Here is a 27,627-nt window from a genome sequence, read left to right on the forward strand (position 1 = left end):
CCTTACCGCGGACATCATTATCGCTGGAGTGCCATCTTTCCCTGGTGGGTCGTCTTTCCTAGACAGCTTTATAATCTCGTCCAATCTCTCAGCATGTGTCACTAGCTGCTCCCCTTTGGCAGCCCACTCCGACCATCATTACCTTAGTCTCTCTCTGCGTCTACAGCAAATTCTCCCTTCACACATCCGCATAAATGCAGACCCTTCAATCTGACAAACTAAACGATTTCCAACGCCACTTAGCCAGTGCACTAGACCCTCCCCTGGACAAATCGCGCATCCACTCTAATGTTGAGCTAGATGTAGACATCCGGGCAGTCAATTCTGCCTTTGAAACTGCAATTGTAACACACGATCCAGCTAAAGAACCTGTTGAGGATGCTGGGAGTCCTGAGTCCGCACACACTTGGTAAGTCGAGCGATTACCATCTGTCGTGACTTTCGGTCACGATGCTCCCAGGGCACAGACGAGGCAGCGTCTAATGGGTTGCCTCTGCTCTGGACGAAACCGTCAATCAACTTTTTCTTTTTCAAAGAAAGTGGTTACAACAAATACGTGTGCCTTTTCCCCTCAACCCTCCTCTTAGTCCGCGATAGAAACAGACTACTGTAGCGCAGCAAACGATTATTTCACCGGTTACGGAACAGGTGCAACGCTGACTACAGTCTCCTTTCCGAGATCATCAAAGACCTATCCAGCAAAATCAATGTAGCTATCCGGTCCGAATTGAATGCATCTTACAAGAAACTCCTCAATCCCTCAAACCTGGCCTACAAATTTTCTCAATAATTAATCGATTGACTAGAAGAAAAAAATCTTCTGATAACGTCAATTACTACCCAACAAAAATAGGTAACCTCGAGTTTCACTCCCCTAAGGAAAAAATATCCGCTTGCGTAGACTACTTCAGCACTTATTCAGAGCCATATTGCCAACGGAATCTGGAACTCTCTCGACTGTCAACGATAAACGGTTGAGCTTGGAAGAGTCTTACCTTTGCCCCTTTCCCCCCCAGCTGCTCAGCTGACATAGAAGAATAAACCCGTTCGCTTCCTTCTACCTCCCTAGAACAATAGCAACACAAAAATAAAAAATTTTCTGGCCCCGACGGCATCTCTAACTTTGTCCTGCGGAAGTGTGTGGCTACCATCAGTGAACATCTCGCCATCCTCATTCGGGTAGTCGCACACCGAGACCCACATCGGCCTCGACGATTTGCAGGTACCATCGTAAACCCGGAGCTTCAGTGACCAAATATTCACCGGATGCAAGTTTTACCGCAACAGAAAACTAGGCTTTCTAGGTGCCTCGGCGACGGCTGCCCAAAACCCAGTACCACGTTGCCTTACAATCTTCGCTCGGGAAAGTTGGAAGGAACTGCATGGGCCAGTCCCCACATTCTCGAATACGAAAGAAGGGGATGCTCGTTTCACCGGTAGATTGGCTATCTTGGGTTCTACCGTCTGGTCCATCATCCAGTTGAATTTAGCCCAACTCCTGATCCATTTCTGCTGCGGAAAGGGAACATCAAAGTTCTCCCGGATCAAAGTCATAGTCAGCCCGGTATCACAGTGATTATTTGTCTCAGGAGTTTGTTTATTTAGTCTGTTAAGTGAGATTTTTCCAGAATAATAGGGTGCCTTTGTCGAAATGGAATCAGAGCATTGCAAAATGGTCGAGTGCACTTAACCAATGCTGCTTCTTCACCGGAATGCGTTGATTCAGCCTGGCAATTTGCCCATCAAACAAATCCCTTTACTGGCACCGCACTACCGCTTCGTCGGCTGGTTGCGATTCCTCTGCAGATAAGTTGCCTGATTTCTTCGCCCTCCATCTCAAACTACGAGCAGCGGTGTTCACCAACCGGCTAAATGAAGAGGACCGTGTAACAAAATTAGCAATGGAGACACATGAGCAGTGGTGACCTTCGAACCAGGAACTTCGCCTGAATCGGAAATCAACCAGCCGAGCCAGGTGTTTTGCGCAAGAAACCCTCAACAACCTGCACTCGCTTCAAAAACAATTGTGGTAGAATTTTGGATTCTAGTAGAACCTGGACATGAGAGGCATGGATCAGCAAGCCTTTTACCTACAGCAAGGGACCGACTCGTTGCTATGGACGAGGCAGACCCCTTTTAGTTACTCGTTTCACAACAAGTGCCTTAGTATCAACCTTTGATCCGTCTTCCAACAGCAGAATGAGAATCACAATTGCAGAGACTTTGCCTATAGATAATGCTCCTACTTTTGAAGCTTCTATACTTGTTTTCGAGCCACATCCTCAGTTACGTAACTACTTAGGCTACCTTGATCCAGCATCGAACTGCGAACGAGCATTCATCTCTTGCTTTTACCTTGACTACTGCTGTGGGAAATATTGTGTTGGAATGAGATGTTAGCATGAAGTTCTCGGAGTGGTGAGACGTGCTATCTTGCGAGGAAGCACTTTCCAGCTGATTTCTGCAGGGATGCAGAATCGTCACGTGCTATCCACGGCATATTTCAGGGTTCAGCGCCTTACGATTGTGGCATTCTACTCCATGCCAAAACTTATGGAAGGCGCAGAACGCACAGGGTTTATAATACTTTAGCAGTTCCAGTTGGTATCGCTATCTAGTACTTTCAGGCATTTGAGAACCCTATGATAATCCATACATACAAAGCATGGAAACCGTTTTTTACCTTCCACATCAGCCTTTACAGCGAAGGCAATTTCCCTGAGGCCCAAGGTTAGCCTCCCTTTTATTTGCATTTTGACCTGAACCTATGGCTGTCGGGAACCCACACGTCCCATCCCAGACAGAGGTCATTATGTTGGTGCGATTCTCAAAAAATGGTCTACATCATCGACGGTAACGGGTTGTTTAGGGTTTCTCAGAGATGAATCGAATTCCCTTCGAGTGAGTATATCCATTTCCCAGGTAATAATAAAAGGGATGAAAGGCACACCCTCTTCGCAATTAAACGAAGCTTTTCTTAAGTTCTGGGTCACTGATCTCATGGTATCAAGTGCCTTGCCAATTGTACTGGGATCTTTCTGGATGATTGATGGAAGATCCACGAGGGTCTGAAGCTTCTTTTCGACCAGCGCTCAGCGATTGCCATAGCGCCGATTGAGGAGTTCCCAAGCCTCATCGAAGTTTTCCCCGTACACATGCAAGTGCTCCACGACCCGGTTTCCATCACCCTTTAGCTTGCTCTGAAGCATAATCAATCGTTTCGCCAGTCCGATAACCGATCATTGACGGAATCAAAAATACTCCTCCCATACCTAGAAGTCTAAAGATCTGAGGCAAGAGAAGCATCGATTGAGAGTGTGACCAGTTGTGAATCTTATCTCTCAGTCTAATCCAAAGGGCCTTCCAACATTCCCGACCCTAGTTAGCACAGAGACGTACAAGCGCATACATCAGTGGAGTTAACTCTTCACGTTTTTGAGGTAGCTCTCCCTTTTCCGGATAGCATCCGGTCATCGTTCAAATGGTGTTCAAAATGGGGATATCGGATGGAGTAACAACCGTTTTCTCAAATTTATTGTCAGCTAAGCTTTACAAACGGAGTCAAATGTAACACTTCGTTTTTTCAAACAGATCAGGTTACACACCTTTTCTTTCCTTAAACAGAGGAGTAATTTTCTCATCCCACTTTATGGGGTAAAATTTCCTATCATTTCCTAGGTAGCATACCTGAAGACGCAGGCCACGCGATATTTTGCTGCCTCAGATTGTGCAGAGCATTTGACCAACGTACGAGATATCCGGCTTAATGCTTATAACTTTCATAGGCTTGACAGATGACGAGTCCCCTTTAGGTACAACCACTTAATTTCATTTCATTGGATCGTGTCAACGCTATTATCCCATTCTGGTGAATGATTTATGATGACACACCGACAACTTTGTGGTTGACTCAACCCTACAGATGGTTTTCAATCTGCTATGTACTTATATACACACGGTCTTTTATTGAGATTGCCTGTTTTCGTGAGACTCTTTGCGAGCAATTGATCCTTGAACTGATGAGAAACTGCATACAGGATTCATACGAGGATTTCAACAGCTTCCTCAAATTTGTAGACCAGAATATTCCTTAGAAGAAGACAAATTGGTATAGCTGCGTCTTTCAAAAAGCCATTCTGACTAATCGCGTTCTTATTCTGCTCAATCTGGAGACGAAATGAACCTGCAGCTCAGAAAATCCGCAGTTTGAATATCAAGATTTTAGTTCTGATTTAGTCTGCTGTAATTACACATACGAAAACTGTTTGGAGGACCCTAGAGTATTCTGCTACGGTATCCCGCTTCTGAACACACCAAGCCTCAGTGTCCAAAATTTCGAGTTGCAGAACCCAACCCCAATCACCGGAGCGATCCTGTTTTGGACGCATGAGACTGGGAAAGCATTGCGATGACGTCTTCCACAGTAATTCAGAAAGGAGGGTTTAAGATGGACAAACCTTATGACACAGGTTATCGATATGCGAAGCCCCGAGGAACCACAAGGATCCCGGTCTTTCCCAGTCATTCCTCTGGTAAAAGTTAGCAAAGTACGTCTTCATCTTGATGCGCGTAAAGCGCTTCTCGTCGAGGATATTTTAAGCCATCTCCTGAAGGCTAGCTTTATCGCAAGTCTAGATCCGATGCTTTCTGCCAAATTTCACTGAATGAAAAGTCCAAGTATAAAACTGCCGCCGACTACACCGTTGACAGAAATGCTTCAGAAGAAGCATCAGTTTTGCTAGCTAAGGAAAATTTCTCGGCCTTCGACACTCTGAAAACGAGTCTTCATTTGACTTCAGGAAGCCTTTCGCCATCCTTTGTGACGCAGGTCAATATGTCATAGAAACGATGCTAGTGCAAAAAAAAAAACAGAGAAGCGAAATGAAGCTCCTTAATTTCGTATTTGTCAAAGAAGGTTACTCAGACTCAGTGGAACTATACTGTCGATAAACAAAATTGTTTGGCAGCAATGGAGGCAAAATTCATATATTATATATAAAAAGCTTTCGAGGCGTAACTGACAACCCTCATCAACCCTTGCCTATGAGATTTGTTGACGAAACCATAAAGCTGCTGACAGACTAGTCAAGAGAAGGCGGAGGGAGGAGTGATTCGCCTTTCAACCAAAATTTTTCTCTGGGGTCAAATAATAAAGAATTTAAAAATTGCTAGTGGAACATGACATCGCGGAGGTAGATTGGACCATGTAATCAATGAAGGCAAAGAACATTGTCGCCAAGGACAAACTGCTTTTCCAGGCTTCTGATGCCCTCCGATCATCCCCTTCGATAGAAGAGATAATAGCAAATTCCGTGTGCCCAGTCTCTGGGAGCTGAACAGGGATTGAACGAATAGAAGATTACCGTACTTTTGACGCACCCATCCATGGTGCTGAAGCTGGGCTTTATTAGCCGAACTTGCTGCTGAGCATACTTACTGTACGCTTGGCAACAAATATATTCCCTCTAGAGGGTTTCAAAGTATGTGATAATGAGCTTGTTACAAAGAATCCAGTGCTTCCTTCAAGGAAAGATTCCACAGATTTTGCTACACAGAGTACAAGAATGGTTTGGAGTGTAGCTATTGTGGGTAAACGTTTATAAATTAAACGCAATTTGTAGCTGACAATTAAACTTTTTATTTAACTCAAATTACAAACACGCGGAATAAAAATTATAACTGTCGATTGAGCGAGAGGATCTGACAGTTGACGGATATGTCTATGACAACTTATGACAGCATTGTCACACCCCTACATCACTCTCCCCCGAGTGACATTGCCGTCACGATGACTTTTCGCTGGAGGATAAGTGTATTTCGGTGGCGGTCTGGAATACAAATATGTTCGTTTAAGATCCTGGTGAGTTTTATTTTCGTCATTCAGGAAGAATTCTGGCTTTAGTCGTTCTGTTGAGACGTTGAAGTTCTTTCCATTAACTTCAATTCGAAATAGACGATTGGTGATTCATTCGATAACAGGATGCGGACCTGAGTAAGGTGGCGATAATGATGTACGAACTCGATCATCTCGTAGAAATACGTGTGTGGCAGAACTTAAGTTTCGGTGTACGAATTCGACAGGTTTGTTGTGATGTGCTGATTGTGTTGGACGAATATTACGCATTTGTTCTCGTAGTTGATTCACGAATTGAGCTGGATTATCGTCAACAGTTTGATCATCGAAAAATTCACCTGGCAGTCGTACAGTGGATCCATACATGAGCTCGGCACATGATGCGTTTAAATCATCCTTGTAACATCCTTGTATCGTAGTCCAAGTAGAATGGTTGGTAAAGAATCGACCCAGTTTTTGTTTCCGTAACACATTATTGCTGCTTTCAGGGATCGGTGCCATCTCTCAAGGATGCCGTTGGAAGCTGGATGGTATGCCGAGGTTCTTGTTCGTTCGCAACCGATTAGTTTCGCGAGTGATTGGAATAGTGCCGATTCAAACTGGGATCCTTGATCCGTTGTAATTATTCGTGGCACTCCGAATCTGGCTATCCAATTGTTGTAAAAAGTTTCGGCGACTGTATTCGCTGTCTGGTCGCTTATCGGTATTGCCTCCGGCCAACGAGAGAATCGATCTATCATCGTCAAACAATATTTGAAACCTTTCGAGAGTGGGAACGGGCCAACTATGTCGATGTGTACCTGATCGAATCGACCATCGGGAATGGTGATATGCTGAGGAACGTTCTTCGTGTGTCTGCTTACCTTCGAACGTTGACACGGTATGCATTTTCGGCACCATAACAGGATGTCTTTACGCATATTCGGCCAGACGAATTTGTTGCAAATTTGTCGCGATGTGAAACGTCCGCTTGGATGAGCGAGCTGGTGAATAGTGTCGAATACTTTTCGTCGAAGTTGGGTAGGGATGTAAGGTCGGACTTTACTGTCGGTTACATCACAATAAACTGGAAGTTGTCCTGCAGTCTGTATTGCTTGTAGTTTTAATGATGTTCTTGATCTTGTTGCTGTTCATGCGATAGTTTGTCTGCGGTGAACGAAGATGGCATGGAAATGGCGTCAACTCGTGATAGTAAGTCGGCGACTATGTTGCTCTTTCCTGGTATGTGGCTGATATGCGTTGAAAATTGCGATATATAACTTAGCTGGCGTACTTGACGAGGCGAAGCATGATTTGGTTTTTGAGAGAAAGCATAAACGGGAGGCTTGTGAGCGGTTTTTATGCAAAAATTTGATCCTTCCAGTATATATTGGAAGTGTTTGATAGTGGCGAAGATAGCTAACAGCTCTCGATCGTAGGTGCTATATTTCTTTTCTGCTGGGCTGAGTTTTCGTTTGAAAAACGCCAATGGTTTCCACTCTCCGTCTTGATACTGCTCTAAAGACGCGCCGATGGCTACATCAGAGGCATCAGTGGTAATTGAAAGCGGGGCGTTTGGTTTAAAATGCACTAAAAGAGTGGCGTTCGCGAGGTCGGTTTTGCATGATTCCCACGCGTTGATGGTTTCCGTTGTCCAGTCAATTGTTCGTGTGTCGTTCTTCTTGCTGCCCTTCAAAAATTCGTTGAGTGGTGCTTGCGTAGTTGCGGAATTTTTCAAAAAACGTCTATAGAAATTGAAAATTCCGAGTGCTTGTCGTAACTCCTTGACTGTTGTTGGTCGTTTTAGGTTACAGATGGCTTCAACACGTGACGGTATTGGGCGAATTCCGTTTGCGTCGATCAAGTGACCGAGAAATTCGATTTGTTGGGCTCGAAAGACACATTTCGAAAGATTGATGACAATGCCAAATTTTTCCAAACGCTCAAAAACTAATCGCAAGTGTTCGAGATGTTGTTCAAAGTTGTCGGACGCAATTAAAATGTCATCTATGTAGCTGACTGCAAAGTCTAGGCCTCGAAGAGCTTTGTCCATTAGTCTTTGGAAAGTCTGGCCTGCATTCCTCAGACCGAACGTCATGACCAGAAATTCAAAGAGGCCGAAAGGGGTAATGACGGCAGTCTTCTCGATATCTTCTTCAGCCATTAATATTTGATAGAACGCACGTATGAGGTCGATTTTTGAGAAAACTTTCTTACCTGCCAAACCAGCAGTTGCGTCGTGAATGTGACGGATCGGATATCTGTCTGGAACTGTGACAGCGTTTAGCCCGCGGTAGTCCCCGCAGGGTCGCCAGAATCCGTCTTTCTTGGGGGCCAAATGTAACGGGCTAGCCCAAGGACTCGAAGATGGGCGGCAAATGCCCTGCTCCAACATATATTCGAATTCTTTCCGAGCTATTTCCAACTTATCTGGTGTAAGACGCCTAGCACGAGCTGCTACGGGAGGGCCGATGGTTTTTATAAAGTGTCGAACGTTACTTGCAGGCTATTTGTTAATTAAGCTCGGGTTCGTTATACTAGGAAATTGTTTCAGTAGTTGGTGATACGGGGAGTCGTTGTGAACGGTGAAAATTCCACTGTGGGTCGTTCTTTTGACAACACAAGACGTTCCAAGTTTTGTCGTGGTGTCAATGAGACGTTTGTTTAATACATCGACTAACAGTCCATGTTGTTTTAAAAAATCGGCTCCCAGTATCGGACAGGCGACATCAGCAATTTGGAAAATCCATTTGTATGGCCGACATGCTGACCTCGATTTTTGTCTGCTTTGCGACGAACTGCGATTACGATTTCGAGATTCGTGAAATTGAAAGCTTCGATCACGTTTGAGGTTTTGTATTTCTGCACGCAGCGATCGGATTTCCTCTTTCAATGAGTTTAGATCATTAAAAGTATTCGTGGAAAGCTGCTGAACAGATTCGATTTGGGGTTCACGAGCATCTAAAATCTTGTCAGCGATCTCAGCGAGTTTGTCGTTATCGGTGCTGTCCATCGAGGCAAGAATAGCGCGGATGTTTTCGGGAAGCCGTTGCATCCATATCGATTGTAACAGTTCGGATCCAACTTTATCTCCTGCGAGCAGTTTCATTTTGCGCAGCAAACCGGATGGTCTTTGATCACCCAGTTCGACATCATTTAGCAATTTTCGAAGTCGTTTGCCTTCGGATTCAGTAAACTGTTTGATGAGACGTGTTTTAATCGTGTTGTAGCGATCTTTTTCGGGTGGGGACTCGATGATATCGGCGACTTGTTCAAGAATGGAATAGTCTAGTTCACAAACGAGTTTATTGAATTTGGTCTGATCGGATCGAATGTTGTGAACGAGGAATTGGGCCTCGATTTGGGCGAACCAGAGCGCCGGTCGAGATTTCCAAAATTCGGGAAATTTGACTTTACGAATTTCTGCGATTTCCTCGTTGATTTGCAACGCATCCGAAGCATCGCTGAATTTGTCGGCATCCGACTCAGGCATAGCGATTTTGGGAAAAATTTTTTAGAAAATAGTTTCCGGGGTCACCACTGTAGCTATTGTGGGTAAACGTTTATAAATTAAACACGATTTGTAGCTAACAATTAAACTTTTTATTTAACGCAAATTACAAACACGCGGAATAAAAATTATAACTGTCGATTGAGCGAGAGGATCTGACAGTTGACGGATATGTCTATGACAACTTATGACAGCATTGTCACACCCCTACAGGAGTAATAAAAGGCGTGCCATCAGGGCTATAGAAAAAAAAACCCATGCCTGGCATGAAAACCATACGGAAAATTTGATGTGAAAGTATGGGACTCCTCTGCTATCCCTTTATTACATTTAAACTTCTACTTTGGAACCCCTGAAAAAATCTTCACACCAGTGGGGTGAAAACTCATCCAACACTCTCTCGTCACATCTGCTTCGAACGTATCATGTATTATGGATAGTAGTAGCCATTTTTTCTAAGTGACAAATACGCAGGTTCGTCGTTTAATTCTATCACCCTCGAACTTCACTCGCACTTAACTTTCCAACAATTTCAAATATTTACGTAACTGCCCAGATATTATCCAATTCAAAGCCTAAATTTGAATAACCTGATTACATCTTCCTTCCATTCATTACTAAATTCCGCATTGCAAAAGCAATTGTTCATTTTGTGCTACATTTTTCTCATACTTTCGCTGTCATATTCATATCAGTCAATTCAAATTTAGCGGCTGCTGGGAGGCAACTAAAACAAGTGCTTCTAACAGCTTCATACCTAGTTCGCATCTCAGATGCCACAGTTTTTGCTTCAGATACGATTTTTGCATGATGCGAAAAATGCAAATCAGGTCCCAACGAAACCATTCATACCATGATCAGATGTGATAACCTTTCATCGTAAATAACGTGATAGATAGATGTAAGATAACTTTAGGGAACAAAAAAAAAATGCTATAAATTATTTAGCGAATTTGATTGAGTTCTCAGACACCATACCCCATTCAAGCGGGTGTGAATATTCGCTTGGTTAGTAAATAAAACGGTTGTCGTGGTAGAAAGCCCATTGCAGACAGGTCGACAGGTAGACATTCTGATTGATTTGCCACTGGTATTTCCATTAGTTGGATCAGTAGTTTTGCCCCGTGATTGTGAGATAGTTACTCTACGACTTCTTTGAGTCAACGCCAGGTTGGATAGTTCCCCTTCATGGTTGTCATTAATGTCTGGACTATCAGAAATATGAATGAAAGTCATATTTGAGCTCCATTTTGTCTATTTGCCATTTTTATGAATGAATTAAATAAGTGAAGTAAATCCACTAGACATGACAGATTGAAATGCTAACACACAGATACAGTTTCTTTGAAAAAGCTGCATAAATTAGTAGAAAAGAACGGGAAGTATGCTGTTGGAAAGGGGCAGTAGGGGAAATCAACTTCAAAAGACTAAGTAGTGGAATATTGACTGGAGGGATCTTTAGCCCCATAGACAGCATCTACGGTATAACAATAACGGAGCCAATGGCCAGCACTAAGATAGCCCACATAAACCTCCACCATGTGAGAGCTGCATCTGCAGTGATTGCAAGGGAAAATTCCAAGGAGAACATTAGAATAGTGCTGGCTCAGGAGCCCTGGGTGTACCGGGGGCAGATTCGCGATCTACAAGGAGGAGACATGCACGTAATTTGGGACTCCTCTTGTGAAAAACCAAGAGCTTGCATAATTCTCAAACGTAATTTAAAATACATATATGTCTTTCAGAGTTCTTAACCGGGGACCTTGTGGCTATCCAAGTCTCATTGGAAGCCGGGAGGAGCACTCGAGAGGCAGTTGTGGCATCGGGATACTTCCCAAGAGACGAGAGCCGCGCTCCACCGGAACAAGTTGCAAAGCTGACGAAGTATTGCGAGGAGAGGGCGTTACCACTTCTTCTCGGCTGCGATGCCAACGCCCACCACGAAGTCTGGGGAAGCAGCGAGACTAATCTTAGAGGTGAATACCTTCTCGAATTTATTCTTAGTAATAAGTTAGAAATATACAACGTAGGGAACACTCCAACATTTGTGACCAGCACCAGACAAGAGGTACTAGATATAACTCTAGGAAATACCCTAATGAACGGGATGGTCAGGAATTGGAGGGTGTCGGATGAACCCTCAATGTCTGATCACAAGATAATCAGATTCGACATTGAGGGTAACTGCGAAATAAAAAGAATAATAAGGAATCCCAAGAGAACGGATTGGGAATTCTACACAACGCACCTGAGCAACAACATTGCCCACCTTCAAGGGGGCGGTGACATCAGGAGCGAACTGGAATTAGAAACGGTAGTGGAAAACCTCAACACAATCGTCATTGACGCATATGAGGCGAGCTGTCCGGCCAAGACAGTCAAGTCATCAAGGAATGTACCATGGTGGAACAAGAACCTAACCAGAATGAGAACAGAAGTATGAAAACCCTTTAACCGGGCAAAACAAACCGGGGACTGGCGGAGGTATAAAAATGCACTGACTGGGTATAGCAACGCGATCAGGGAAGCGAAACGGAACAGCTTCAGGAAATTCTGTGAAGGGATTGAACAGATCACAGAAGCAACCAGGCTGTACAAGGCTGTAGCCAAAGACGGGGGAATATCCTCTGTCTGCTTGAAAAAGGAAGATGGAGCATTCACCGAGAATGAGGAAGACAAGGTACACCTGCTTCTCAGAACTCATTTCCCGGGGTCCTATCCATCGGCGGCAGGCGACAACAATCTGCCTGACACCCCAACAACGAATAAAAGGGGAAGAAAAGAGGGCTGGAAACTAGCAAAAGAGGTATGCTCAGAAGCTAGGCTAAGATGGGCAGTGGGAACTTTAAAACCAACGAAATCTCCCGGAGTAGATGGCATTTTCCCAGCATTTATCCAGAGAGGCCTAGGAATTATCTTAGAGTCTCTTCTGAGGGTGGTAAGGGGGAGCATAGCACTGGGTTACATACCAAGGGCATGGAGACGGGCAAAAGTGGTCTTTATTCCGAAAGCGGGTAAAAAGGATACTTTTCGCCCTAAATCTTTCAGACCAATCTGCCTAACATCGTTCATACTCAAAACGGTGGAGAAGGTCATAGACAACTATATTAGAACTAACGTTCTAAAGCGTAATCCCCTACATTACTGTCAGCACGCCTACCGGGCAGGCCGGTCAACTGAAACTGCTCTGTATCAGCTGACAAAGGTACTACGAGACGCCATAGAAACAAAAGAAATTGCACTGAGCGCGTTTTTGGATATCGAAGGAGCATTCGCCAACACATCGCACACAGAGATTCAGGATGCCCTGAGCCGCAAAGGAGTGGGAAACACCCTGGCACTCTGGATGGGCAAAATGCTAGAAAGCAGACAAATAGAGGTACAAACAGGTACAAATTCTATTATCATGAACACCACTCAAGGCTGTCTACAGGGAGGAATCCTATCGCCGCTGATGTGGAGTATGGTAGTGGATGAACTCCTGGACGTGTTAACTAATACTGGAATACAAGTCCAGGGCTACGCGGACGACATTGTTATAATCTGTAGGGGCATATATGAAGATACCCTATGTGATAGAATGCAAACTGGACTAAGGGTTACTAATGCCTGGTGCAGGAAGGTGGGACTGCGGATCAACCCAACCAAAACCACCATAGTACCATTCACTAGGAGGCGTAAGCTGGATCACCTGAAAGCCATAACATTACATGATATGGAGGTGAAACGAGAAACAGAGGTCAAATATTTGGGAATCAGGCTAGACCAAAAATTACTCTGGAAGACACATGTCGGTAACACTTGCCGGAAAGCCACGAGGGCTTCTATGACTTGCAGATCCATAGCAGGAAAAAAATGGGGTTGCAGCCCGAAGATACTACTTTGGATATATACTGCAATAGTAAGGCCAATGATTACCTATAGAGCGGTAATCTGGGCAGAAAGAACCCAACTCAGCACACAAGCCAGGAAATTACATAAGCTCCAAAGGCTGGCTTGCGTGTGTATCAGTGGGGCAATGAGAACATGCCCAACGGCATCCCTGGAGGTCCTTCTGGGATTAACCCCTCTCCATCTGCACATACAGATGCAGGCAAGGAGATCAATATTCAGGATGGCCGGTAGTATGAGTGAGGCGGTGAACTGCCTAAATCGAAGGAAGATTGATATCCTTTCTAGGCGGTATCCCGAATTACTGACACCGAGAGACAACATGACAACGAGGTTTCACTTCGATAAGAAGTTTGAAACACGTTGGAGTAACAAGGCAAACTGGGAGAGCGTGGTTGCGACAACAATCTGCCTGACACCCCAACAACGAATAAAAGGGGAAGGAAAGAGAGCTGGAAACTAGCAAAAGAGCTTAAACCAGCAACTGATTACTTGGTACACTGACAGATCCCTCACAGCAGAGGGAGCGGGTGCCGGTGTCATTGGTCCAAGGAAAATGTACTTTGAACCAGTGGGCAGGTACACTAGCATATTCCAGGCGGAAATTAACGCCATAGACCAATGTGCCTCCTTTAATCTGCAAAGGAACTACAGGGGGCAGAACATAGCTATTCTCACCGATAGCCAAGCAGCGATCAAGGCACTTAGGTCCAACCAGGGAACTCTAAACTGGTATGGGAATGCCTTGAGAGACTGAATACACTCGGATCGTCCAACAAGGTCTGGATACTTTGGGTTCCAGGCCATGCTCGGTTGGAAGGCAACGAGGCAGCGGATGAACTAGCAAAGAAGGGAGCAGGGATGCCTTTACACGGTCCAGAACTCTTCTGTGGAATCGGAAACGGTTTCATGGCTATGAATCTAAGAAACGAAGAGAAACGGTTGAGGGAACTATATTGGGCGGGCTACGAACCATGCGTACAAAGGATTGCTTAAACCTCACCAAAAAGAGCCTCCGAATCATAGTCGGAATTCTCACTAGCCATTGTCGGCTGAATTATCACCTGGGGAAGCTAGGGATATCTACGGACACTGCCTGCAGGTTTTGTAAAGAGGAGGACGAAACCTCTACGCACGTCCCGGGACAGTGTCCGGCACTTATGCAAAGTAGGTAGATACACCTGGGAGAAGACTTAATACCAGATGCAAAGCTGAAACATCTGGAAGTGGGGAACATACTAAAGTTCCTAAAGGCTACAGGCCTGCTTGAGATACTATGATCAATAGGTACACTATAACCAGTAAAAGGGGCACAATAGTTCTTCAAGGACGCGGTGCGACTTTCCCTTAACAGAGTAATAATAATGGTATGATAATCCAGCTTTCTAGCATGGATCCCAACACTCACTCACTAAACTGAAAAAAGAAAATTAATTAATTTATTATTTGTCTGTCTGTTGCACCAGGTTGCAGCAGTGTATGGGATTCTCACCCACTAAAACCACCCCCACATTTCCGCCCATATCCCCGCGGGACCACCGTGAATTATTACTTCGCGAGGAGGGCTCTGGTTTAGAGTCTGGGAAATAGTCTAATCCGAAGCGATGCAAGTACTTTCAGTATCCGCCGTGTCCCATAAGAAATCGTGTTAAGTATGCTTTCGCTCGACCCATCTATCAATACACAACATCAGTGTGTGAACCCAACGGCCTTTTTCGGAATTATCCCACCCTTGCTGCCATCTCCTGTATAGCTCTTTCCTAGTGGCCTTTCGGAAGCCGGCAGTTAGCTCGGCTGGATTCACACTCCTTCTCCGATGAAGAGAGTGTGCCTCATTCGCTAGAAGATCCAAGGGTAAGATCCCCGTGATGAAACATACTGCCTTACCGAGTATTGCCCTATATGCACTTCACACTCTTACCGCAATTGCTCCTTGTGCAAAACTGGCCCTTCCCTGGTTCACTGTGTTATCTAGAGCGCAGGAATAGACTGGAACCGCGTATAGCAGGATGGATTTCACCATCGCTGCAATAAGCAGCCGCCAACTAGGTTTTGATCAATATTAGGCATCATCCTTGCTAGCAATAAGCTAGGTTATGTTGCCTTTTTGCCCGTATAATCCAGGTGCCTCTTGAAGCTCAACTGTTCATTGATCATTAATGATCAATTTTAAAACGACCTCATGATTACCAACCCGGATTTCGACAGTATTGTTTTTCCTGCGATTGGTAATAAGATCCACCCCGATCTTATCTTCCGCCAGGTCCAATTTCACCATTTGGAGCCATGCTTTGATGGCATGAACGGCTTCACGTCTATATAGTTCTTTGTCCTGGGGGTGTTTCGCAACTACTTCCTCGTCGTCTGCAAAACGTATCAATGTTGCCACCTTCACCACGCGAAGGCCGAGTACTGCGTCATACATTGTGTTCCACAGCCGGGGCCCCAATAGGGAGCCTTAGGGAAAACCTGCTGCCACATCACATTTCAGAGGTAACTTTCGATTATCCGAGTTAAGTAACCAGGGACAGTCAGTTTAGCCAGAGTTCCCTTAATTCAACCCCAGCTGGCATTCCTGACATCCAGCGTTATCACCGCCCACCACTTACCAGCGGCCGATACCTTCCGACCCTGGTCCCATCAACAGCGGACCATGCGCTGCGAAACCCATAATGCCGCCCGATAAACCACCCGTTAGCTCGACAAACGGAAACAGCCTGTTGTATATCACCCTCCCCAACATCTTCCCCATAGCTTCTAAAAGATAGATAAGGCGATATGGCCAGGTGGTTTTTGGAGCTTCGGTAGCAAAACCATCCTCCGTCTTTTCTATTGCGCGGGAAGCACTCCCGCCACCAAGCACGATTCAAATGTGCATATGAAGGGGAATCCAGGAGCCTTATTATCCTCCATTCGTCCACGTCTCTCGTAATTCCTCCTCGGTTACCTCGGGGATTGTGAAGACGTCCTATTGAAACGTTGGCTGAGGTCCACTTTCTTCCTGTTGTGAGAAAAGGGTTGGAATTATTTTGAACAAAAGCCGCGGGTACGTCAGTTAGAGTAATTTTTGTCCACAAATCTTGTTAATTATATCCTTGTGCACAGCGCCCCACGGGTTCGTATTTGTCTCAAAGCACAACCACTTGTCTCAATGCTACTGTGAAGATCTCCGTATTTTTTCTCCGACTGCCGATATTATGGTTTTCCTCTTGCCCTTTGACAAAGCCGCGAATATAATACCCTCATCAGCGCGATTTCTTGTTTCCATTAGTAGCGATTTGCTGCCGTGTTGGAACTTCTGTCGCGGCATTGTAGAGTCACATGCCTCAGTTACCCGCTGACATAGTAGGTTCACTTTTTCCATCGCCGTTCCCTTCGTGTCATGACCTCTTTCTGAAGCCGCCAGGAAAGCCCCTTCCTCGAAACCTCCAGCGTACCACCCTACAATCCTAGTTTTTTTTCACTTTTGTTGCTCAATCGAGCGTCCCCTCCCTCGTTTTTGATGTCGAGAAAGATGGTCTGGTGGACACTGTGAGTGTAGTGTTCAGACCATCCCTCTAGTCAAAGAAGCACTAAGATAAGTCAGATCAACGATTGACCCTAATTTTCAGCCTCGGAAGATGGGCAAGCATCCAAATTTGGCTAGTACAATGTAAAGCTCCGCCAATGATTTGCCTCCTGGTATTCGTCACTCGACTTCCTCAATCTAAGGCGCACGCTTCGCTCGAAATCGTCGGCAATGAGCAAGCCGTCTAGCATCTCCTCATATTGCACCAATATTGCAGTAAAAGGAGCATAACAGCTATGAACGCCGTTGGCTTTTCCCCTTACAAAACCGACTCCCAGAAATGGCATTGTTTCTTGAATGGTTTGCCATGTTGAGTCTTTCACCCACGTAGCACTAATATAATTTCAGTAAGGTTCACAGATTACACATTCGAATCTAGAATGGTTTGATGCAGCCTTGAACTGCCTCGCAGTGGTTGAGGTTAATTTATATCAACCTCATTTGGCACTACGATTCAGCTCCCTCCTGTATGCCGGACACCTGCCAGCACCTGCAACGTGCTGGTCGTCCTTTCTCTTTGGACAACACGCATCGCGATTCTCCAATGCAGTCTGCACACTTCCTGTGACTGAAATCGCGGCATCTGAAGCATCCTTAAGTCGGCACACAACCCACTACTTCCTTCAGCCTTCTTCATTCTCTTTATCGCGCTTTCTTCTATTCCGTCAAGGTTGAATTTTTCCCTTAGCGCAACACAGATATCCTCTCGTGATGTGACCTCGTCTAGGTCTTTGCACTCGATTACTATCTGTTGTTTTTGAGATTTTGCTTCAGTTTGCTAACCTATCACCTTCTCCACTTGATCCCGAAAACTATCCGCTATCTTCTCGTTTGATTTGTTTAGCTACAACATCAGACCCCCCTTATGCATACGCCTGATACGATTCACACTGCTACCCACATCTGTGAATTCCGGATCGACTGCGAAGGATATTGGCGTAAGATATTTCTCCTTTCTTGAAAATAATGATTATTTCCAAACGAATTTTCTTTGATTTTTGCCGCCCACCTTTGTCCATTGTTCGGATTTACAAGCACTGGGCTCTTCCCCTTTTGTCAAGGTTGGGACCCATAACCGAAGAACTATCCGGAACTTTCGCCGGCGCAGCTTTCATCGACAAAGAGGCTTTTATGTTTTTGGCCACTTGCCGGGCACCATGGGGTTCAATTATTCCGTCCCAACTCCGTTTACACGCATTCTCACCTACCTTATGTTGAAGAGGCGTCACCTGCATCTCCCGCGTCACTTGGTCACATGAAATCATGGCGATATTGATTATTTCCTTACCCAATTTCTAAGCAGACATAGAGGTTTTCAATGTTACCTGCACAAGTGCGGAATGGTGTGATTTTCTAACTGTATTTTCAGCAATGTGGTGGCAAACGATGCCGATTGCCGTTTTTTCCCTATGCGGTGATAGTAGATGAGATTCGTCGGCAACTTTATGCAGATACAGGGGCCCTCTCCGGACAACATTGACAGAGAGGCGCTGAGGAATGCTGACAGATGGAGTCGTGTTGTCCATTACGTTCGGACCCTTATTCTCAAGAAGAAGATTGAACCCGACCGGCAGTGAAACCAAAGGACATAGTGTTCTTTGAACCAACAATTTGCTTCCTCTTCTCGCCTCTCTTGGATGACGGTATTGCCTGATTCGGAGGCCCCTAAGACGGAAGCCCAAGTTATGATAATATGCCAAACGATTTCAAACTAAAATTATGTTTAAGAATCGAGGGATTCCTAAGCCCACCATTCAATTAATGGCGGACCGGACCAGTTGGAAAGCGATATGCTTTCTCGGTTATGGTCAACGGAACCCTCGTTCTTGGGCAAGCACCCAAGTTGAAAAATATATACCTTGCGGATTCGTCCAGGACAGAGGCAGCTCATCAGACGCTGCCTCACCTATTTTTGAATTAATATAAGGGAGCAAATACCACCTTGTAACCACTTTGGTCACGCTGCTCCCAGGGCAGAGATGAGGCAGCGTCTGATGAGTGGCCTCTGCCCTGGACGAAACCGCAAGTCATACATTTCAGACTAGTTCCGTGACGCAGGAAGATGTTTTGTTGGTAGTTCGACGATTTACGGTTGCAGGAGCCCAACATTCGGTATTGTAGACGAATTAATCTACCCAACATAAGAAAAAAAAAGAGAAATGACTACATTTTGAAAAAATGGGAAATTTGGGTCGACTGAGGATTCTATATAATGGCTCATCAGATAGGCTTCTAACATGAAGAAGCGCGGCTAACCAGGAAGCTGCCCACTATGAGACCATCGAACCTAGTATTGGTTCCTCATATACCTAGAAAGCATTTCCCGATCTACTATCTAAGGAGGCGCCCGTTAGCTGCTAACCCCAAATTGTTTCTTGCGATTGTCGCCCGGAACCCAGTTTTGCAAATGGAAGAATTGGGGGGGAGGGGGCTTCGTCGCGTCAATAACAAGGACTCTTCTAGACCCCAAGCTGAAAATCATCACTTTGATAGGTGAGACTCTTTTTTGGTCTTTGTATCTCTCTGGGGTCGGTCAACTAGAAATATCCAGCACTCCCATTTAAGACATTACTGCCTCTACGGGCACTACTTATATACGAGATACATTGGTGGAATCTTCTCTTAAGGGGGTCATCCCGGATGAATGAATGAATCGCAATTATCCTAGTTTGCGGACCGTAGAAATATGTTATGACTGATAAAGACGAGCTTTATTACGGCGATCGACATAAATCTGGCACGTGACTTATCACGTGTATAACACTATAATTTCCGAACGACTCCGAATATCAAAAAATTACTTTGCCCATATATTCTACATTATATCTAAATACAATTGATGCCAAAAAAAATCGATTCCTCGAATCCGACACACGGGATGACCCCCTTAATCTCCTTCTTCTCTATTTTATTGGCCTGACAATACCAAGGCACGGTAGAAACCCCAAAAGGCAGCGCCTCGTGGACATCTGAGGTAGGAGATCGATTGAGAATGTGATCTGTCTCGGATCTTCCCTCTCGATCGCGACACTCAGATCCATCGATTTAAAGCAACGGATTACCGCCAAACCGCCTTATTTACATTAGTCATTACAATTTATATCCAACCTTTTTGCCATGTTTACCCTTCCGACCGGGTAGATGTTCCTATATAAGGCCACGTCAGAGAGATAACAACCGCAGCTGACCAAAACATTACTCACTATGAGATCCCATATCGCCTGGATTTTAATAGTTTCGCTTCGCTCTGAGTATTTCATTTCCCCGGCACCTTCTATATCTATAAGCATTCCTCGATCTACCATCTAAGGAAGCGAGTATCACCCGGAACACAGTCTTGTAAATGTTCATCGGCTGCAGGGGCAAATCTGTTCATGCGCAATACGAAATGGAGCCAGCTTGATCATGTCAATAACAAGGACCCCTCCAAACCTCAACCTGAAAACCATCACTTCGATAGGTGAGACCATTTTTTTTTGTGTTTACACAAAACCTTATTAAAATCGGATTACTGTCTGTCCGTCTGTCTGTCTTTTTTTTTTTTGTTAAGGAGGTGGAAATCTTCAAAAAGACACTGGTCTGGACACACCAGCGTATGGGATTTTTACCAACTAAAACCACCCCCAAATCCCTCCCTGCCCCGCGGAACCACCATAAGGTATTACATCACGGGGCGGAGTCAGCTCACTCTAGCTTTGTCACCTTTCTTCTATACGCGGCGCACGTGACCGCGTTTATCTCCTCTCCTCTGCTTTTCGCAGTTTATTTTAGATAGATGCGATCATGGAGTTTACCGCATCCCAATTCTCTTGATGTGCTAGCATTTTCGGTACCAGATTTTCTGGTACCAGCACCTCTCCTAGAGTCTCCTCTAGATTCCTCCTTTCTTCCACAAATCTCGGACAATGGAAAAATACATGCTCTGGGTCCTCTGGGACTTCATCACAATTTGAACAGTCGGGTGAGGTCTCCAATTTAAACCTGTGAAGGTATTGGAGATATCCTCCATGTCCCGTGAGAAACTGGGTGAGATTATAATTAATCTCACCGTGTCGTCTCTCCAACCACTCCTTGATGGCAGGAATAAGCCTGTGCGTCCACCGGCCATTTCCCGAGCGTTCCCACCGCTCTTGCCATCTATTTATGGATCTCTCCCTTTCAGTCTTCCTCGTCCGCGATGAGGAAGAGGTTGGCTTTGCATTGTATATGTTCGCCATCTCATCTGCCAAGATGTCAATCGGCATTATTCCAGAGATGACGAATGCTGGATCATCTGAGATAGTCCTGAAGGCAGAGCATACCCTCAAGGATGCCCTCCTGTAGACTGAACTCAGTTTGGTAGCGTTCCCTGACATCCACAACGCCTCCCTCCAAACTGGGGTTGCATACAGCATGATCGAGGTCACCACCCTGGCTATAAGCAACCTAGAGGTATGCCGTGGTCCTCCAATGTTCGGCATCATCCTTGCCAGGGCCATACTTGCAGTGGATGATTTGTGGGAAACATACCGCACATGTTGCTTATAGCTAAGCTTCCTGTCTATCACCACTCCCAAGTATTTGATGGTCGGCTTGGAAGTGATGATATGATTCCCGATTCTAATACAGGCGTAATTTCTCTTCCGGTGCTTAGTGATGAGGACCGCTTCCGTTTTTTCCTCCGCAAGTGTCAGACCAGAGCTCTTTAGCCAACTTTTAACAGCACCGATTGCCTCACTTGAGTATAACTCAGCATCTTCGAGATGCTTTGCGACAACAACCAGCGCTGTGTCGTCAGCGTAACCCACCACTGTAGCTTCCCCCGGAAGGGGAAGATTAAATACATCGTTATACATGATGTTCCACAGTAGCGGGCCCAATACGGAGCCCTGTGGGACACCCTCGGAAACAACATACTCTTGGGGTCCGTCATCGGTGTCATACCAAAGCCTCCTTTCAATTAAATAACTATCGACGATAGCAGCGAGGTAGGCGGGAATACCAACCTTCCCTAAAGATTTCCGTATTAGATTCCAATTGGCCGAATTGAATGCATTTTTCACATCCAGGGTTACTACCACGCAATATTTACTGGTACTACCCTTTCCGTGAATTGCATCTTCGGCCAAGCCAGTAACCAATTTAATGGCATCAATGGTTGATCTGGCTTTACGGAACCCATACTGCCGATCCGAAAGGCCGCCTAATCTATTATAGATTACCCGCTCTAGCATTTTCCCACCGCATCCAGGAGACATATGGGCCGATATGAGGATGGTTCACCTGGAGGTTTACCTGGTTTCGGACATGCACGCTTCGAACAACTCAGCGAACATGTCTGGATTTCACGGCAAGATTAAGGGCCTTATTCGGTACTCCGTCCAGGCCCGGCGCTTTGTTGTCTCTTATTCTACCGCAGATATCCAACAGCTCGTCTATGGTGACTGGCGGAATTGCCGCCACATTCAGAGGTGGTTGGAATGTGTCGGTGCTCTCCTCTTGCTGGAGGAATAACTCCTGGATGATTTTCAGCAAGAGGGTGGGGCACGTGATCTGCGGAGATGAACGGCCTCTGAATCGTCCCATCACGATTCTGTAGGCATTCCCCAAGGGTTTATGTTCGCTTCTGAGCAGAGCTCCTTAAAGCACTCCCTCTTGCTTCGCTGGATGGCGAGCTTGAGGTTTTTGCGGGCTGCCTTATAGGCGCGCTCTTTTTATCCCTGTTCGAATCCACCTACCGCCCTCTGAGCCACTCTTCTGGCTCGGTGGCAGGCTTATCGAAGGCCGGTCAGTTCATCATTCCACCAGTAGTTTGGTCTTCTCCGTCTGTCTGTCTGTCTGTCCGTCACACGCATTTTTCTCGGAGACGGTTATAGCGATTGGCACCAAATTTGGTAGAAAGGTGGGAACTGTGAACGCTCACGCATATAGTGAGTTACATGCGTTTACGTCGAATTTAAGGGGGGGGGGGGGGGGGGGTCCCCATACATGCAAAATGGGGATGTAAATTTTCTTTTCGTCAAATATAGTCATGTGGGTTATCAAATTAAAGGTCTCGGTTAGTACTTTTCAACGCCGGTCTTAGTTTTGATATTGGCGGCAAAGGTGGGGAGAGCGGGGGGTTGAAAGTGGTCATTTTTTTAACGAACCCATTCTCAGAAACTACCTAACCGAAAAATCTGGAAAAAATCAGGGGGCTGCCACTATATGGTGCCTACGCTCCGAAATACCCTTCATACCGATGCCTGTTAAAATAAAGTTAATAATGGTACATTACTAGATTTTTTAGTAATTGACAGTTCACTCTAGAATTTTGCAGCAATGTAGGCTACGACATAGAGCATGATCCTGCCAAATTTGGTTAAACTCACACTATTACTAACAAAGTTATACTAGGTCAAAACTGTCGCTTCTCTGCAAATTCAAGATTATGAATGTAAATATTACTTGAAAGTGGAAATTTTCACATAATATATGCATTTTTACGTGCTACATGCTAATGAGACAAATGCAGACTCAAATCTCTTTATAAAGGAAATACACAAAACCTTTCATACCTGAGGCGCTGAGCTTCCGGTTTTCTGACTTATTTAGTCTTTGTATCTCTCTCGGGTCGGTCAACTAGAAATATCCAGCACTCCCATTTAAGACATTACTGCCTCTACGGACACTACTTATATCTTACGAGATACATTGGTGGAATCTTCTTTTAAGTCGGGTTTATCTCAATGCGATAGTTATACCACACAAACTGTGAAAAACTATTAAATGTAATAAATTTGAATGTAAATAAGGGAAAACTTGAAAGACATCCACCATCAAGGGAAGGTGGAATTATGTATTGGGATCAGCTAGCGTCAATCTCGACAACAATAAACAATGTTTCCCAAGGACAGAAACACATATAAGGTGAGTAGGTGTAATCAACATTCTATTTTAAGTAACTAGCACTTCCCATCTATTTATATTCCACATACGTAGGTATATCTGGATTCCAGCATTCCAATGCCCACCTAAAATGGCCATTTATCGAGAACAATATCAACGATCAAATAATCTCATGAAATCGACCTGAAGAACCTGCCCCATTATCATAATCCTGAATTTGGTGTTACCGCCAATTTTGATTTATTGATCATTGAAACAACCATTGCTGTTGACTTTAACAAATTCAAATGTTTACTCGATCATACACACGAGTACTCGGAAAGTTCTCACTTAGTCAAGTTGGAGTGGTTCGTTTCAAGTTTAGTGCAAATATACCATAAATAATAGAATACCACATGGGGCCGCATAATAAGCACCATATGTCACCTTGCACATATATGAATCAAGCATTTTTGTATATATGCAGACATATTTAAATTTAAGGAACCAGTTGAAGTTGTATGGTTTGTCTCTTGCTCAGCGAAATTGGAAGATGACGAATTGGAACCCGCAAAGTATTGATGACAATGAGAATTGTATTCGCGTCGAAGAATGCCATGTCATCAATTTATTTATTTTTTCAATTATGTATTTTTTATACAGAATGACGAATGCCAAAAATTAGCACCACCATCGATATGTGAGTAGCTCTTCAGTTCTCATATAGAATTTTGTACAATGTGAGATAGGCGTGAGTTCAAGGTCAACGAATTCTTAGCAGAATTATCAAAAATAATCTGAAATTTCCACAAAATGTAGTTTTCAACAATACATTCTTTTCGTGTTTACAGTTCGCAATGAGTTATTTATTGATGAGATGAGAATGGGAATACTTTGAGCATACAATCAACAATTTGTACATTCGATGGCTATCCATTACTCTATTAGTCCGGCGTAACGCGTAACCTTTGGACACTTCAGTCTCTCACGTGTCATTTGCCAAAATTTCAAGTGTTCTTTCAGGAAGCGGTCTCTACCCATAAAGCAGAAATCCCCCATTATCAACTGTTCCCAGCATTGCTTGCATACAAAACGCTTCGTATTTGCTGAAACAAACGCTGAAAATGCATTCACGAATATGCAGCATGATGAGATCTACGATCAAGCCATGCAAGATATGGCGAAAACAACAACAAAAAAGGTTAATGATCACTTGGAGATATTCGGAATATTTCTATATTACAAATGGGAAATATTTAAACTGACTTTAGGGTTTCTGGACATTTGAAAAGATGATGAAGTTTTGTGATTAAAATTTTCAAAAAATAATTGACATAATAATTTTCAACTAATATTCTTGCTGTAAAACCACTTATATTACAAGGCAGCTAGATTTCTGAGCCCTGTTCGACAAAAAGACAACTGAATACCAAAATGGCGATTTAGACTTTGATGTCCTTCGCATGAGCAACAATCAGAATACAATCGTCCATGCTTTCCAACTCGTATTGAACCGTTCCGACCCTATCGAAGACTGTTGCCTCCACAAACTTCTGATTCAATTTGACATTTATATCACATTGCAGCACTGCGAACTCATGATCGCAAGTTGTGTCCTATGTCTCTCTTACTGGGGATACTCTTCGAAACTTCAACCTTGAAAACAGCAGATTTATCTTAAGGACAGATTTCTAGGCTCGAAAAAGAAAAGTACACATCATGACCACAGCAACGGACGCCATTTACCAAAACAAAATTGTGCAAGGTCGAGAATGGATCTTATAGAAAACTCAGGATCAATCCTCTTCCACAAGTCGTAAAATAGTTCAACAGAGCTATTCAGGAATGTCAACCAATTTTGGGAACTCACAATGTGAAATTCTCAAACCCAGTTCTTCCTAAGAATAAAGAACCCGCTATGATTCGAAACCAGAGTGGGGAATAAGGGAAATCATTTCATCTCATGCAGCAGATAATTTGAGACCAGATCGGTCAAGAATTTAAGCCAGTTCCCCCAGACTTTTCATTTGATGGAGGAGCTCAAAGAGGACCAAATTAATCTGGTAGAGGATGAGCTTCTGGTCCTACCACACGGAGTGTGTACAACAAGTTCAAAATCTTCTAATAAGAGGTAAGGTGTGGGGAAAATGATATGAAATGAATACCACAAACAGCACACTGGATATACCAAGTTATGATGCGGCCCGTCCTTGCATATGAAGGTCTATCGGGGTTACCAAAGATGCAGTAGAAGCAAGCTGCCCACAAACTGCCGGTTCAAAAACTCGCCTGGCTCTGGGTTACAAGCGCCATGAAGACCTCATGGACCTTATAGCAAAAAGAGAGAGGAAACTGGCAGCGTACAAGCTTCAGTCAAAAGATATGTAACCGCCTATAATATACGGCCATAGCAGAACCACCAATGTAATTACAAACCCAACCTCTGGGTGAGGGGTGTACCTTTAAGTCACTGAAATACTGCTTCAAATCAATCACAATAACCATTGAAGTGATAACCAAACTAAGATGAAACACGTGGGATGAACCCGAGGTACGACGTATTACAATCTGTAGGTCAGGACACCGCTGTTTTTCAGTCGGAGAAGCGACAGACTCAAAGTCTCAAACCCAGCACTTCCTATAGATCAAAGGGTTCACCATGATTCATAAACCAGGCAAGGAGATGAGGAAATCATTCTTGTGGAAAGTCTCTCACGCATCAAATGTTTAGTGAAGGCGTTCCAAAATATAGGAAACCAGTTTCGAGACTAGGTCCGCCAAGAATTTAAGCCTCTCCAGTTAATGGAGAACGAAGGCTTGGTATTCCTTGGCAACGAGTGACCACTCTAGTAGATTGCAACAACAACAAAAAGTTAAGGTAAATTAAGACAGTATTTTAGGAACGAGTATTACAAACAGCTAAAAAGGACCCTGACTGGGAACCCCCTATCAGTACATCAACGAGATATTCATGGCGAATCTGGAAACGAAGTTAACTTCCTAAAGAAACTGCATCCCAATATCGGTTTCACGCTGGAGATAGCAAAGGAAAGGCGACTACCATCTTATTATTGAGGAGAAAGAAAAATAAAAATAAATTGGATCTAGACATCTACAGGAAATCGGTGAATACCAAATTATTTATCCCCAGCACTTCGGACCACGCTCATCAGCAGAAAGTTCCGGATTCTAACCCTTTCCATATCCTTGGAAGGCGTGGTGAAACTGACACAACACATTATTGATGTCATCAGATTGAACCGATACTCTAACCTGACAATCAGCAGTTTCAACAGCAAACAAAAGAGAACCCTTCGACGGCAAGCGTTCATCAACCAACAACCTAAAAGGATAATAGCTTTGCAAATTAACCAAATCTCCTTTCAGTTCTAAGAAAACTGATGAGACATGTTGTTTAGGATAAGTGAGAGATCCTAAGTCCACTTGATGTTGGGTCGGACCAAGTTTTGGCTTTAGCTTTAGCCTAGCTTAGGCTCAAACTATTGGCGGTTTCACTTGGATAGAATTCGCACCCTTGGCGTGTTTTTCCAAACATATAAAGGAGCGTTTTCCATCTGTAGCGAGTCACGGTCACGCTACCCCCAGGGCAGAGGTGAGGCAGCGTCTGACGAGTTGTCTTTGCCCTGGATGAAACCATTTGTCCCCATATTTTTTGATGAGACATGGTTTTAACGTCTTTTCAGCAGCAGGAACATCATCATCAAGAGCGCAACAACCGGTATCCGGTCTAGGCCTGCCTTAATAAGGAACTCAAGACATCCCGGTTTTGCGCAGAGGTCCACCAATTCGATATCCCTAAAAGCTGTCTGACGTCCTGGCCTACGCCATCGCTCCATCTTAGGCAGGGTCTGCCTCGTCTTCTTTTTCTGCCCTTATAGACTTTCCGGGTGGGATCATCTTCATCCATACGGATTAAGTGACCCGCCCACCGTAACCTATTGAGCCGGATTTTATCCA

General features: G+C 44.4%; 2 protein-coding genes across 2 annotated transcripts in view; both read right to left on the reverse strand.

The window, feature by feature from the left end:
* Nucleotides 1–27,627, reverse strand: part of LOC119656695 — a 554,004-nt gene that overhangs the window by 518,689 nt on the left and 7,688 nt on the right. The gene's annotated exons all lie outside the window — the stretch shown is intronic.
* On the reverse strand, nt 8,340–9,326 carry LOC119656923. Its single transcript, XM_038063614.1, has one exon. It carries the CDS (start codon nt 9,324–9,326, stop codon nt 8,340–8,342), a length of 987 nt encoding a protein of 328 aa, XP_037919542.1.

Source organism: Hermetia illucens, chromosome 5 (assembly GCF_905115235.1).
Source record: "Hermetia illucens chromosome 5, iHerIll2.2.curated.20191125, whole genome shotgun sequence".
Taxonomy (NCBI): domain Eukaryota; kingdom Metazoa; phylum Arthropoda; class Insecta; order Diptera; family Stratiomyidae; genus Hermetia; species Hermetia illucens.

What these genes read in the sequence shown, in the direction of transcription:
- LOC119656923 (XM_038063614.1), bottom strand. Translation starts at nt 9,326, where the DNA reads ATGCCTGAGTCGGATGCCGACAAATTCAGCGATGCTTCGGATGCGTTG.